A 15,701-nucleotide genomic window follows, 5' to 3' on the forward strand; every position below is an offset into this window, starting at 1 on the left:
ATTTACTCTAAGTCACACAGCTAGCAAGTGGAAGAACTACATTTTAAAAAGTACATAAAATAGGGGTCTCCCTGGTGGCATAAGGGGTTAGGCACAGCACTGTGAAGCTATCGGCAGCCTCTGCAGCATGAATTTGCTTCCTGGCTAGGGAGCTACCCACTTGGCGCAGCAGACCTCTCCTGTCTTCCTGCTGCTCCCCTAAGCAGTGTATTTCATTCAGTCTGCCTGTTCTGTTCCCCACTCTGTCTCTGGTGAATCCTGTTACCCCCCACACCTCTGGCCTGTACCCCAGTTCTTGTATGCATAAATAAATAAATCTTTAGGGGGAAAAAAGTATGTAAAATAAAACGCAGTGCAGAGATTAGACTCTGGAAGCCAAGCAGGATAAGAATGAGGAACACATATTGTGTAGAAAGGGGAAGTGGTCCAGGGATACTGCCCAGAGAGGCCACAGCTCTCCGACCTTGCTCTGAATCCTTGCAGAGGTCATGGAAAGTTGTGAGACCCTTTATAACTCGTGGGTCTCAGTGTCCCCTTCAGTTACTGCAGCTGCTCAGCCAATGCAGACTCTGGAGAGAGCGTGTGCCCTGGGAGCTCCTCATTGTGCAATGGTCACCGGATTTGTTCTGGGAGAAAACTGTCTACATATTGGCTGTTTTTGTTCGGTCTCACATTATCATCAAACATTTTTTGACAGTACAATTTTGTATTAGACCAACCATAGGCTGTAAGCTTGTTAGGGGCGACAGCTATACATTCTGATTTGTGTCCTTCACTTATTCACGAATGCAGTCCTTACTGAGCTCTCTCTTGTTAGAGATGTTGCAGGAGTGGGGACTTAGCCCTGAATAAGACAGATAGATCCCTGATCTCATAGAGTTTATCTTTACTGGGGAGAAATACACTAAAGACAGATAGATCCCTAACGTTATAGAGTTTATCTTTACTGGGGAGAAATACATTATAAATAAGCGAACCACTGTATGAACAGCCGTATTTCAGACAACGAAATTGCTGAACAATAAAACAAAGTGATGTTACTGGGGGCAAAGGAGATCGTGGCAACACTGTAGAGGGTTTTGACAAGAAGATAGTGGAGGGCCTCCCCTGGTGGCGCAGCGGTTGAGCGCTGGGTTGCGAGGCTGCCCGCAGCCTCTGCAGCGCCATTTCGACCCCTGGCCACCTGCGAGGGTCCCACAAAAATAAAGAAGAAGAAGAAGAAGAAGAAGAAGACAGTGGAGAGGGAGTTCAGAAGCAGGAGGAATCGGGCAGGGGGAGGGAGTGAAGGCCCTGAAACAGAGGACCTTTGCTTTGAGATTGGGCCCTCCCAGAGTCATAAAGGTGGTTTTGTGTGACTGAAGATTAGAGCAAAGGGCAGCGTTAAGGAAATGAGGTCTCAGAAATGGTCAGGGGCCAGATAGGCACGTTACGTTCAGTAGGACTCACTGAGAATCTGTCTTGGTTTTTTTTTTTTTTTTCCTCAGTGCAAAGGAAAACCAAAGGCAGAGGGAGGAGGGTGAAACGAGAGAGACGTGGCCTGATTTATGGTGAAGAGCACCATTTGTCTGCTTTAAGGGCTATGGATTTGTACAAGGCTTGAGAGGAAGCAGGGAAAACATTGAGGCTCTTGTGGTTGCGCAGACCAGAGATGATGGCCTGGACGGAGATGGTGGCAGTGGAAAGGAAGAAGTTGGTCAGAACTGAGTCAGATTTTGGAGGAGTGTCCAAAGATTGGCTGGTGAATTGCAACGTAAGAATGAAGAAAAGAGAGGATTAAAGGAAGCTCCTAAGAGTATTATTTTCATAGCTGTATGAAGATATAATTTATATATCATAAAATTCATCCATTTAAAGCCTTGGATTTAATGGGTTTTAGTATATTTACAGAATCGGGCAAGCATCAGCATGATATAATTTTAGGACATTTTCACCGGTCCAAAAAGAGATCTCACCCCTGTTAGCAGTCACACCTTAGTTCTCTCTGCCCCCAACCCTAGTGTATTAGTGTCCTAGGGCAGCTGTAACAAATTATCAGGAAGTTGATGGTTTAAGACAACTGAAATTTATTCTCTCACTCTTCTGGAAGCAGATGTCTGAGTTGTTAGGAGGCTGTGCTCCCTCTGAAGGCCTTAGGAGAGATTCATTCCATGCTTTTCTGGAAACTCCAGGCATTCTTTAGCTTGTGGCTGCAACACTCCACTCTCTTCCCCCATCTTCACATGGCCTGCTCTTGTCTCCATATTTTCTCTTCTTCTGTCTCTTAAAAGGACACTACTCATTGAATTTAAAGTGTACCTGGGGAATCTGGTATATTCTTGTCAAGATCCTTAATTTAATTACATTAGCAAAGACCCTTTTCCCAAATAAGGTCAAGGTGATAGATTCCTGAGGTTATGATATAGTTTATCACTCAACCCAGTATACCTAGTAATCACTAAGCTATTATCTGTCTTTATAGATTTGCCTATTATAGAATTTCACTTCTAGGATTTTGACCCAGGAATATAGGTGGCTGGGAGTACGGCTCACCTCGGGCTAGATTAGGGATGGTGTTGAATCACGAGTCTTTGCTTATGTCCCATTTGATACATATTGGATATTCAAGGGGAGATGTCAAGTGAGCAACTAGTTACATGAATCTCGACCTACTAGTCGGGAGATGGAGATTTGGAGCCATTTCCATATAGATGGCATCATAGCCATGAGACTGAATTAGATCACGTCAGTGAAAGCAGAGGGAGAAAGAGAGGTAGGCACGGGGAGCAATCCCTGGAACACAGCAAGGTACTGCAGAAGAACCTTTGAAGATGATTTAGAAAAACAATCAGTAAGATAGTAGAAAAACTAGGCGAGTAGATATCTTCCCAGACATTGAAAATAAGAGCATTTCTAGCTAAGGGAGCAGTTTGCCCTTTCAGAGACCTTTGAGATTGGAAGTAAATGGAAAGAGTTAACATTGGGTTTGGCAACATAGACCTTATTAATTGTGTGATTAAAGCAGTTTTGGTGCAGTGGTGGGAGCGTGGCCTCACTGAGTGGGTTGAAGAGTAAAATGGGAAATGAAGAAGTGGAGATGTTGACCATGAACCAGTCATGCTAACCAAAAGTTCCAGAGGCTTTACTCTTAAGTGAAGCAGAAAAATGGTGATGTAGCTAATGGCAAATGTATGTTCAAGGGAAGATTTGTTTTATTTTAAAGATGGAAGATAGCAGAAGAAGCTTTTATGCTTGTGGGAAGGATCCAGTAGGGAACACTTAAAGATGCCAGAGATTGGGGACTAATTGTAGAAGTGGTCTTCCTGAGCAGGCACTATCCAGAGAAGCCACCTCTGATAGGAGCAGGAACCCCCCATCCACTGGAAGGGAGAGGACCAGGTAAGACAAGTTGTAATGTTCCCCAGATCCATGCCGCTGTCCAGAGCTGGCATAGGTGTTTGGCCAGTAGTTGAGTTTAGCTAGAGTTGACATTTTGCCAAATAAGTAGGAAGGAGAAAGATGATGAGTCATTATAAGGCTAAAGCCACTTTGCAAGACCAAATGAGTTAAGCTGGGATCAAAAGCAAGGGAGGGCATAGAGTATTAATGGATAATTAAAAGGCAATAGAGCAATGTCCTGGATCAAACAACTGCAGTGGGGAGCAGTAAGAATATGTGATCCAGGGGCCTCCCTGGTGGCGCAAGGGGATAAGTTCTGCCCTATGAAGCAATCCACAGCCTCTACAGCACGAGTTCAATCCCCGGCTGGCCAGGAAGCAACCCACATGGCGAGGCAGACCTTTCCTGTCTCGCCCGCTGCTCCCCTCAGCAGTGTGTTTCAGTCGATCTGCCTGTTCTGTTCCCCACTCTGTCTCTGGTGGATCCTCTCACCCCCTACATCTCTGGCCTGTACCCCAGCTCTTGTATGCATAAATAAATAATTTTTTTTTAAAAAAAATGTGATCCAGCAGTGGAGCAAGTGATGATGGGGGGGGGTGCTATGGTTGAAACTGAAGTATGTTATTTGTGACGACTAGGACAGGTATAACCATGGAAATAATTGGCCAAAGAGAAGGGGAGGAAAGGATCATTGGAGGGAGAGAAGGTGATAGAACTGAACCCAGTATTGTGCTAAACAGAGAGATGGTTGGCAATAAATGTTTGCAAGTGAAAGAGATTGAAATATATTAATCCTCTCTAACATTTATTGAATTTTGGTTGATCTTAATGAATCCTGTATTTCATGTATTATTTTATATATTTTTTTCCTCAAATGATACATTTTCCAATGTCTCAGGGGCAACTTTACATGAAGAAATCATTGGGGTGAGTCAAGAAGGGTAATGATAAGGGAAAATTCAAATTGGGATTAGAAAGTCATTAAATATGAAGCTAGTCAGGCAAGAGATAATTTATTGAGGGAAGTCGCTGCTGGGGCTCTCAAGAAGGAAAGTAGACTTTTGATTTTAAGAAATCTTGAAACTCTGAAAAGACAATGTGATGGTGACTCAGTGTCTCTCAGCTGTAAGGTCAGCTTGTCTATACCTGAACTGGGCTGGGCCTGTGAGGGGCCCAGCACTTCAACTCAGGAATTATGGAGAACAGAGATTTGAATACTATCCCTCATTTATTAGCTGTGTGACCTTGGACAAATTACTTGACCTGTCTGTGTCTCCAGCTTCTTATCTAAAAAAATGCGGGTTAAAAATAGTTCCTACCTGATAAAGTTATTAATAAAAAAAAAGATAGAGGTAATCTATATTAAAAGTTTAGCACAGCATTTGGACCATGGATGGTGATGAGTCATCATTATCATTTTCTGTAAACTGGAGATAACAAAAGCTACTTTGCAAAACTAAAAGGATTCAATAAAATGAAGTGTCCAAAGTGCCTAGCAGAGTGTCTTCCACATAGTGAATATCGATTAAAGATTAACTATTACTCGGAAACTGATCAGCAGACCTAGTTTTTATAGCAACTGGGAAGTGATGGAGGGAGAAATAAACTAAATTAAGTTTTGCTTATATTTATCAAATAAGCTAGATCAAGTTTTGCTTACACACAAATACAACTTGTAATGGACTGAATGTTTTGCCTCCCACTGCCAATATGTTGAAGCTCTAACCCCATTGTGTTATTTTGAGATGGGGTTGGAAGGAGATTATTAGGGTTAGATGAACTCACGAGAGTAGGGGTCTTATGGCAGGATTAGTGTCCTTATAAGGAGATACCAGGTTTTTTTCACTCACTGTGTACACTTGCAGAGAGTTTATGTGAGCACATGGGGCGATGGAGGAAGTGCACAGCCAAGAGAAGTCTCAGAATGAAATCTATCTTGCTCATGCCTTCATTCTGAGCTCCCAGTCTCCCAAACTGTGAAGAATAAATTCCTATTGTTCAAGTCAAGCAGTCCGTGGTATTTTGTTATAACTGACCCAGCTCACTAAGATACCTGCCCTCCCCCGGTCACCCAATTTAGAAATTTCACAAATTTTGGTTAAATTAATATTCTGTATTAATAGTCTGTATTAATATTCTGTATTAATAGATTAATTAATATAAATATTATTTACTAGGAGCCTTTTAGTTTATCATATTTTATCATTAACACACTTTTTTGAAAAAAAGGTAGAGTTATCAATTTCCTCAACTTTTTTTTTTTTTTTGGCTTAGTTTTCTAGGTACCTACCACTAATTAATTTCCAAACAATTTCATGAAACCACCAATTAAGCATCTCTACCAATCAAAAAGTCTCCAAACAGCTTTTTGTTTTCTCACATAGTTTAAATATAAACTATGAGCCAAGGTATTCAGAAAAGTCTGTAGAGATGCCTCATTATCCTCCCCAAAAAAGATGCAGGCACATTTAAAATCCTTCTGTGGGCCTTCCTGAGGGACTCAAAGATGGAGTCATTTTCAAAAGTAGTTGTTGAGGCATCTAAATAGTTGTTAGCCTAAAATTTTGAGTTTAAAATTGCACAGAAGGCATTTCAAGGTCCTTTTGTTTATATTTACCTTGATCATAGTCCTCCCCAACCTCAAATGAGATGAGTAGCCTGTAAAGGGAAAAAACTTACAAAATATTGCCTGAAACAGACAGGGTGTGTGTGTGTTGTGTATGTATGTGCATTCTTTTGTTGGGTTGCAAAAATCACAGTTTAGCTGCTTGTAGGCATATTTATGGGCAGACACATGGAAGGCTCATGGAGTATGTAGCTGGCACAGGAGCACTGACTTCCCATTGACAGCTCCTTACTCTACTGTTCATGCTGCTTCTATGTGATCCTGACTTTTGATGGTCATTTCTGACATACAGATTCTATTTTCCAAAATGAATTACACAGAGGTAATGATCAGAGGGTAGAATTGTAGAGGAATGCCAAGGAGTGTAGAGGAATGCCAAGGATCCAAAAGAGAAATAATCTGTTCAGCATTTATTTACGGTTTTTCTTGCCAAAAATATTCTCTAGTTCCTGTCCTTACTGTAAAGGTTTGTTTAAATTATATACACCTATCATAAACTATCCAAGCATCTGGAACTAGTGCAAAGGAGAAAGTTAAAAGAATCACCCAATATCCCAGAGGTAATGACCAGGGTTCTATCAGGTGAGCATCCTTCAAGACATATGTAATAAGAATAGAGAGGACTGTAAACATCATTGTCATCTAGTTTTCTCCTATCTTGCTGACTCCTGCTTCTGCCAGTCTTTCAGTGGCTGAGTCCCAGATCAGTCTTTCACCCACCCTCATTTCTGTAATACTCTCCAGAGCCACTACTACCTCCTGAGCACCCTCAAAATTTCTCAGAATCTTCCTCTGGCCACCCATTTCTAGACCTGCCTTATCGTACACTTCTGTTTAACTCCCAACCCAGGTATGAAATGACATAGCTAGGTAGGTATTTCTCAAACTAGAGCTAGAAAACATAATCCTGGGGTTTTGAGCAGTCTATAGAAATTTGGAGAATAGCTAATATTTATTGAGCACTTACCACACTCCAGGTGCTTTTTGAAATGTTTTCCATGTATGAACTCATTTAATTTTACTATACCCCTACAAAGCAGATATCCTTATTGTCATTTACAAATGAGCTAACTTAGCAAGATTTCCATCAAACAGATGAGCAACCATGGAAGAATTTCAAGTTCACTTGGTCTATCTTTATGTAAAATAGCATCCTTTTAATTTGTCCATCCTTTTTATGTCTATGTTAAACACATATCCATTTATTTTTATGTGCAACACCCCTCATAAGCATCTATATTTTAGTTGCTCTTATTTTCTATACCAGGATTGAATATTCATAAGTCATATAACAAGCACATTAGAAAAAGCCCTAATGAGCAATCACTTATCCGATCAGGTTTGTGATATCCTACTTATTGGCTAAAGGAAGTCATATGGCCAAGTCCAAAGTCAATATGGGACAGGTCTACGCAAGGGAGTTGTGATACCACAAGACCTGATTGATTGGGGCCAACATTGTAACAGCCTTCCACTAACAGGCAACTAAGAAATGGTTGATCCAGTTATCACACTTTCTGCAATCTGCAAGACCACACACAAAATTGGGGTCCTAGAGACTCTTTTTTTTAAAGATTCATTTATTTATGCATACAAAAACTTGGGTACAGGCCAGAGGGTATAGGGGTGAGAGGATTCACCAGAGACAGAGTGGGGAACAGAACAGGCAGATGTACTAAAATACACTGCTGAGAAGAGCAGATGAGACAGGAGAGTCTGCTGCGCCATGTGGGCAGCTCCCTGGCTGGGGATCGAACTCGTGCTGCAGTGGCTGCGGACAGCGCCATAGGTTGCATCTTAACCCCTTGGGCCACCAGGGAGGCCCCTAAAGACTCTTGAGATGGGTTCTTATTGAGGAGCTTTTTTCAGACTTCACCTCGCAGACACAGCCCCATGTCTATGAGTCAGAACCTCTTGGGGGTAAGAGATATGGGGAGGAAGATGGTGACAATTCCAACAACTTGAGACTAAAATAGCTCTGCAGAGGATTCCAACACACCCTGGGGCTGAAGGGGGTTTCAAAAACAAGACACAGTCTCTACAAAGAGCTCGTCTTTCCACAGAAAGCATTCTTAATTGTCATTATTGCATTATACATTTGCATTATATATATGCATATATATTATATATGTATTTTACATATGCATATATATATATCCATCAGATGTGCAACCATGGAAGTATTGCAAGTTCATTTGGCCTATCTTTATGTAAAGTAGCACTTTGATTTATCCATCCTTTTATATCTAAGTTAAGCACATATCAATGAAAAAAATTGCTTTCCATTTCTCTTTAAAGCACTGGTTCTCATACTTTTGTGGGCAACAGTATTAACTAGAGGGCTTGTTTAAACACAGGTGACTAATAGCCCAGTCTCTGATTCAGGAGGTCTTGGGTGGAACCCACAAATTTGCGTGTCTAACAAGCTCACCCATCCAGATATGCCACTCGGAGAACCACCGAGTTAGTGCAGTAGGATTCAGTGATAACATTCTTCTCTTGATTCACATTTATATATTGCACTTACATGTTCACAGCACATCCACATACAAGGACTTGGGCTGGGTGCAGCTGCAGATATCAGGGTAGGATTTAGATCTTGATTACACTTGAGTAGATTTATTCTCTAGGTGGATCTATTTGTGGAACTAAGCATAAGTATTCTTAGCCATTGCTTTGTGTAACTGCCATTTTAGAATTTTAGGTTTTGCTGGGGAAAGACTGCATTCCAGAGATAGTTTGGACCCTCACTCCACCCTTATTCTCCGGTCACCAATGAGGGCGAACTTGCTGTAATTGGAGCTACAGGTTGGAGCTGCATCTTGGCCTGGCCAGTCAGCTTAGAATGATAGCTGGGCAAAGTTGGAGAACTCATCCTTGTAGCCAATGAGTAACTGCCAGCATTATTTAACCTTATTAAAAGACTCCGGCTTCCTTTGTTCGGGGCTCTCGGTATCTGCCACTGCATTGGTAGGTGCCTTGAACCTGGACTCGAGTCTGAAATAAACTCCCTTTTGTGTTTGCATCAGCTGTCTTTGGGTTCTTCGAGGCTATGCTCGCCGAGTCTGCTGACCTTGGGCACAACACTCTTCTTTAAGATAAGCAGCCCAGGTGTCATTAGACTCAGATGAAGGCAGAGATCGCAGTAGGCCACCCTTTGACCTGGGTCTTGAAAGATGCCTAGGACCCTAACACGTGGAAACCACGGAAAATCACAGCATTATTTCCGCCAAACACACGCGCGCACACCGAGAAGGTCTCTGACCGGCTGGCCTCGGCCTGGCCTCCAGCATGCACAATCAGCGGGCATCGGAGCAGGGACGGTGGTCTCTGGGTGCAGGTCTCTCTCCAGCCCTTCTGGGTAAAGGGTAGCCCTGCCTCGTCCTGCCTTTCGAGCCCCCCGTGTCTGGTGGGTGGTGATCTGGCAAAGGGCGCGGCCTGGGAGCTACCGTACCCCAAGGCCGGCGCGGGGCGCAGTGACCCCGCGAGGCTCCGGGCTGCAGAGCTGCGCTCGGGAGAGGCCCGCGGGCCTCCGCCCGGCCCGGCTCGGGGGCGCCCGCGGGAGCATCGCCCGCGGAGTCCTCGATTTAGGAGCGGGGCTGGGACGGGCCGCGCGCCGGCTGCACGAGCCGGCCAGGCGCGCGGCCCAGCACCCTCGCTCCCTGCAGGCCGCGCGGGCTTCGCGGGCGGCGGCGGCCGGGGGGCGAGGCGCGCGCCCTCCCGCCTCCACCTTCGCGCGCGGGCGGCGGCGGCGCGCGGGGCGCGCTCCCGGCCGAGGGGAGGCGCGGCCGGCCGGCCGCCCACTGCGCCTGCGCGGCCCCGCCCGCCCCGCCCTGTTACCCCCTCGACGGCCGCTAGGGGAGGCGCGGCCGGGCGGCGGCCGGAGACCGCGGCCGCTCTGAGGCGCGGGAGCGGCTTCCAGGGGCCGGGGCCGAGCGGGTGGGAAAGCGGCGCCCGAGGAGGGCGGCGCCGGCGGAGGGCGGCGCGCGGCTGACTCATCCCCCCGGCGGGGCCGCCTGACGGACACTCGCCCTCGCCCGCCCGCCCGCCCGCTCCTCAGCCGCCGCCGCCCGCCGCCCGCCGCCCGCCGCCCGGGCTCCGGCCGCGCCGCCGAGAAAGTTTCCCCGTCGCGGCCGCCGCTGAGGAGGGAGGGGCGGGCGACGGCCGCGCGGCCGGGGTGCATGGTGCCCGGCGCCGCGGCTGCCCGGCCGCAGGACCTCGGGGCGGGGTCGGGCTGAGAAGCGCCGCGCCCGCCGCCCGCCGCCCGCCGCCCGCCGCCGCCGCCATGTCCCGGCTGCTGCCGCTGCTGCGGGGCCGGCCCGCGCGCGGCCTGAGGCCCGGCCCGGCCGCCGCCGCCGCGCCCCGCCCGCCCTGGTGCGGCTGCGGCCGGGGGCTGCGCGCGCTCGCGGCCGCGGGGGGCCGCCCCGCCGGCGCCCGGGGGCTGGGCACGCACCCCAAGAAGGAGCCCATGGAGGCGCTGAACACGGCGCAGGGCGCGCGCGACTTCATCTACAGCCTGCACTCCTCCGAGCGCAGCTGCCTGCTCAAGGAGCTGCACCGCTTCGAGTCCATCGCCATCGCCCAAGGTGAGGGGCGCGGGCGGGCGGGGCGGGCCCCCCCCGGCCCCGCCGCCCACCCGCGGGCCCGGCCCGCTGCCCCCCCAGCCCCGGCCGGCCGGGCGCGGGACGGGCCGCCTCGGAGGCGCCGCCGTCCCGGGCCGGGGCGCAACTTTCCTGGCTGGTCCCCGGGCGAGGACGGGGTTCGGGTTCCCCAAACCCCGAGGTTGCCGCCTGCTCGGAGGTGCCGCCGCCCGGGTCGGCGCGCGCGGCGAGTTGCATCCTCGTCCCGGGATGGACGGGGCGCCCCGAGCCGGCGCCCCCGGTTCCCGCTGCCCAGGGCTGGAAAGATGAAGCCGGCAGGAATGTGGGGTTTTTTTGTTGTTTTTTTTTTTCCCCCTCCTTTCTTTCTGGGAAATCTGTGGCTCCACAATGAAAAGCAGGCTTCGGCTCAAAGTTACTGGGAACTTGGCGAAAGCCGAGCTATTTTTAAGCGACATGTTAAAACCGGGTATTTTTAAAACCGGTGCAGCGAGCGGGAGGTCGGAAGGTGAGTCCAGGCGAAAAGCTGAAAGTTTGGAAAGTCAGAAGGATGAGAGCAGCAAGCCGTGCAGTCAGTCTTAGGACATCGTTCCATTTAAGAAAGGCCGTCCGGGCAGGATGCGTGGTTACCGTTTCACGATTCTTGATGTGTTTGAAAGTTTTTTCTTTTCTTTCTTCCTTCCTTCTTTCTTCCTTTCTTCCTTTTTTTTAAGTTGACTCCCCACCCGCAGAGTTGGTCGGTGTGTAAGTATCTCATGGACTCCCAGGTCTCCAGCACACTGATCTGGAACATGGCGTTTGATTTGCCATGATTGATGGCTCATGAAAGTTATTTTGGACTGTGCCTGGCGATAGCAGGATAACTTATCTACCTCATAAAAGCATAACTTCTCTCTGCCGCTGCTGCACAGACCTAGTTGTGCCTTTTAACTCCTTCACCTCCCTCCCTCCAGTTCAGGAAATTAAGGACCAGTTTATAGAGTTGGATGATTGCAGGCATTGTCTACCCGCAGTGCCTTTACAGGGCGAATGTGACACAGCCATCAGTTCAGTTATTAAATATGTGATCATGCTGTGACATCAGAGTCACATACTGGCACATGTGTAAGCTATGTGTGTAGGCTTTGTGTGGCTTAAGAAGACTCACTTCTGATGCATATGCTCCCTGTAGAAGAGTATAGACGTCATCTGCTGGAGCAGTAATTTCTGGTCTCTTCCTCCATTGGTAAGACTATTTGAACATACATTTGGTCTTTTCTCGAAGTCATTTCTTGAAAATTCTGCAGTAACATTGTTATTAGGAGGATCCTATTATAAAATAGTGGCATTTTTGTAAAGCCAGTACAGCTGGATGAATTTTACTTCATACCTTGTTTTAGCACATGCCAGCAGTATTGCAGGGGCACGATACATTTTCCAGTGAAGATAATGTTTTTAGTTTAACATAGCTTTCAATATTCTGGGAAGGACTTAGAAACTTCAGTCAGTGGAGATCAGTTAGTCTGAATTGAACTTAACAGTTCTGTAAGTTATATGAGAGAGAATTTAGTAATTTAAATTGGTATCTTTAGGAAGACAGGTAAAGATGTGGAAAATTGCAGTGGCCAAATAAATGTTTATCTCCTGTTCACAAGCTAAAGAATTTCAGAATTTAAATTAGCTAATTTTGCTAATGTTAATGGCTAAAATATTGCCCTTTGACTGAAATGACACTTATTGGTACTGTTGCTTTAATTTTTAGTGTTCCTTATTGTTTTATGTATATATAGCAGCTATAGAGATAACTGGAATCATCACTAGTAAATTACCTTATTCATTAATCATTTACAATAAAGTGAATTTTACTATATTGAAAATGCATACAGCTCATTCCATTACTGAAATCAGCATTTTCCCCAATCGGTGAAACACTCCCATGTTTTTCTTTTATTATTGCTTTTTGAATGTATTGAAATACCCGACATAAGTACTGAATGTGTTTGTCCTAAGTGCACTTTCTTATGGAGTAAATTCTGTTAAAAGGCCTATTTCTTATTATGGGAAGGTCTGTGTGTCTTTGGAAAGGATGCTTGTATGATCTACTGAAATGTTTGCACTTTGAGTGGAAGCATTATAAAAAAAGGTTCATTCATACTTCCATGTGGCGATGGAGGCTACTGCTGGAATTTTGTATATTTGTCCTTATCTGCCTTATGTGTTTATGAATAGGTTTGTGATACAGTCTATGAAAAGATAAAGCTTTAGAATCAATTTGTAATAGATACGGGAGGCTTTGCGGTATATCCGAGTTAAGATAGGATACTGTGATTTTTAAATTAAAAGTAAATTGAATTCTCCCCAATTTAACAAAAGTTGATAAATCCTCTCTCAATTTATCTGCTCAACCAGATCACTCTTCTTCCACAATCAGTCTGTGTTCTGTGGATACTGGCGAGTTGGCATTACCGCTTTTGCCTTTCAGTTTTAAACAAGATTTTAAAAACAAATCTTTCTTCCAAACCTTGCAATTAGTATTTCAATATATAATAATTTAAAAAACCTTTTAAAATACAGCAATTTGAAAAAAATAAAATAAAATAAAATACAGCAATTTGGTTCATGAAGGATGGGCGGTCCTCATATGTTGCCCTTTTGCTGTATAACATCTGACCTCAAAATGCTTAAGACAGACACATATTGTTTCACATTTCCTGAGTGTGGACTCCTAAAGAAGCTTAATGGGATGTTTTGTTTCTCATGGACTTATAATGAAGTTGATGTTGCATCATCTGAAGTCTGGACTGGAGGGAGGATCCATTTCCAAGAAGGCTCACTCACATGGCTGTTGCATGGAAATCTCAATTTCTTGCCATGTGGACACCACTACAGGGTTGCCTAAGTGTCCTGAAGTCATGGCAGGTGGTGTCCTCCAGAGTTACTGATGAGAGAGCGAGCCAGCCCAGGCTGGAAATGACTGTCTTTTCTAACCCAATCTTAGAAGAGATAGTCATCTCTTTGCCCAGGTAATTGTGGGAGAGAACTATACAGGGTGCGAATATCAGGAAGTAGATATCACTGGGACTGTCTTGGAGTCTGCCTTCCACACTTACTTCAGGTGTTGTAACTGGTCTTTATCAGAGAATTACAGTAAGACAAGAGCTGGCATGTTAAGTTACAGAGAGAGATATAATTTGAGAGAAGGAGCTTCTTATGGAATATTTTTGTTTAATCTGTATTTTAGGTATTTTAAACATGAGATTCTTTTTATGTTTACCTGTAAGAGATGCACTGAGGTGAACAGAGCAGCTTTTCTATCATTAGATCTTAAGATTTTTTTTTTTAAAGATTTATTTATTTATTTATTTATTTATTTATACAAGCACTGGGTATAGTCAGAAGCGCTGGAGGGTGAGAGAATTCACCAGAGCGGGAAGCAGAGCAGGCAGACCGATGAAGTACACTGCTGAGGGGAGCAGCGGGCAGCAGGAGAGGTCTGCGCGCCATGTGGGACCCTCGCCCAGCAGCGGGGGATGGAACCAGCGCTGCAGAGGCTGCGGGCAGCTTTGCAACCCAGCGCTCAACTGCTGCGCCACCGGGGAGGCCCTAGATCCTAAGATCTTAAGCTTGTATTAATATTTTTTCCTGGTTTCTGTGTATAAGTGGTAATTGTATACTTTAATTTTTTTTTTACCATTTATCTATATACAAATAGATACACCACATAATTCTCAACTTTAATCTTGCAACTCCCCACCTTTTGTGATAATTTGAGGTTAGATGAGAAGTTTTGTTTTGAGAACTTGCCATATATTGTAAAGGGCCTTAGCAAAATGAAAAGCCAGAAAATTAAAAAGCTGGTAGTAAAGTGGATATCTGGAATCCTTAAAAACAAATAAGATTTTTTGGGCCTCCCTGGTGGTGCAGGCGGTTGAGCGCAGCGCTCTGAAGCTGTTTGCGGCCTCTACAGTGCCAGTTCGATCCCTGCTGGTCTCGAAGCAACCCACATGGCAAGCAGACCTCCTGTCTCGCCCGCTGCTCCCCTCAGCAGTGTATTTTGTCAGTCTGCCGGTTCTGCTCCCCACTCTGTCTCTGGTGAATCCTCTCACCCTTCTATACATCTGGCCTGTACCCTGGTTCTTGTATAAATAAAAATCTTTAAAAAAAACAAAACAAAACAAAAAAACAAATAAGATTTTTTTGAACTCTTAAGAATTCAAAATCCCCCTTTTTCTTAGCCCATTGTTCAGAATTAATGTGAGAACATCACAAGTGTGTGAAGCTGTTAGACTTTGGGGTGAGTTAGAGATAGTATTGACTTTTGCTTAAAGAAAATAAGAGTCAAGAAAGACATTTCATACTCCAAATTAAGATAAGTGAATAAAGACATTTTAGTACCTTGGTTGAAATAGTGAAAGAGAAATAAGGAAGTGAAGCCCCAGCTGGACCTAGCAAGAGGGAAAGAACCAGGATGAGGAGATGGAAGTGTGAATTGAGACAGGAGGAATGAGAGATCTCTAGTAAGTTGAGAGCCTCTGTATCTTGGATCTAGGTAATTTAAAAGAAACTTTGCTAAAATCTATGAATCAACCAGAATGGAAGGAACCTAATTATAGCAGTGTATTCCCACAAGCTTAATTCTTTTTTTTTTTTTTTAAGATTTATTTATGCATGCAAGAGCTGGGGTACAGGCCAGAAGTGTGTGTGTGGGGGTGGGGTGGGGGTGGAGAGGATTCACAGGAGACAGAGTGGGGAATAAAACAGGCAGACTGACTGAAATACACAGTTGAGGGGAGTAGTGGGTGAGACAGAAGAGGTCTCCTACGCCATGTGGGTAGCTCCCTGGCTGGCCAGGCATCGAACTCGTGCTGCAGAGGCTGCGGATTGGTTCATAGTGCGGTGCTTAACCCCTTGCGCCACCAGGGAGACCCTTAATTCTGAATAGTTACTGGTATATTGGAGTTTCCTGTTACTAGGAATTAAACAGGCAAAAACAGGTTGCACACAGTATAAAATGGATATCTGCTATCTAACAATCCTTAATCATCACTTACATGTAACTTGATTCCAGAGTTACATGCAATTTAGAAGAACTATTACATCTCATGATTTTGTGGATCAGGAAT

General features: G+C 45.4%; 1 protein-coding gene across 1 annotated transcript in view; it reads left to right on the forward strand.

The window, feature by feature from the left end:
* Positions 1-10,286: 10,286 nt before the first annotated feature.
* Positions 10,287-15,701, forward strand: part of TMEM65 (transmembrane protein 65) — a gene marked incomplete at both ends in the record, with an annotated part of 34,700 nt that continues 29,285 nt past the window's right edge. Inside the window, one exon of the mRNA XM_084229784.1 lies at positions 10,287-10,587. Within this exon, the coding sequence (XP_084085910.1) occupies positions 10,287-10,587 (301 nt within the window). The remainder of the gene's footprint in view (positions 10,588-15,701) is intronic.

This window comes from Talpa europaea (genome assembly GCF_964194135.1).
Source record: "Talpa europaea genome assembly, chromosome: 3".
Taxonomy (NCBI): domain Eukaryota; kingdom Metazoa; phylum Chordata; class Mammalia; order Eulipotyphla; family Talpidae; genus Talpa; species Talpa europaea.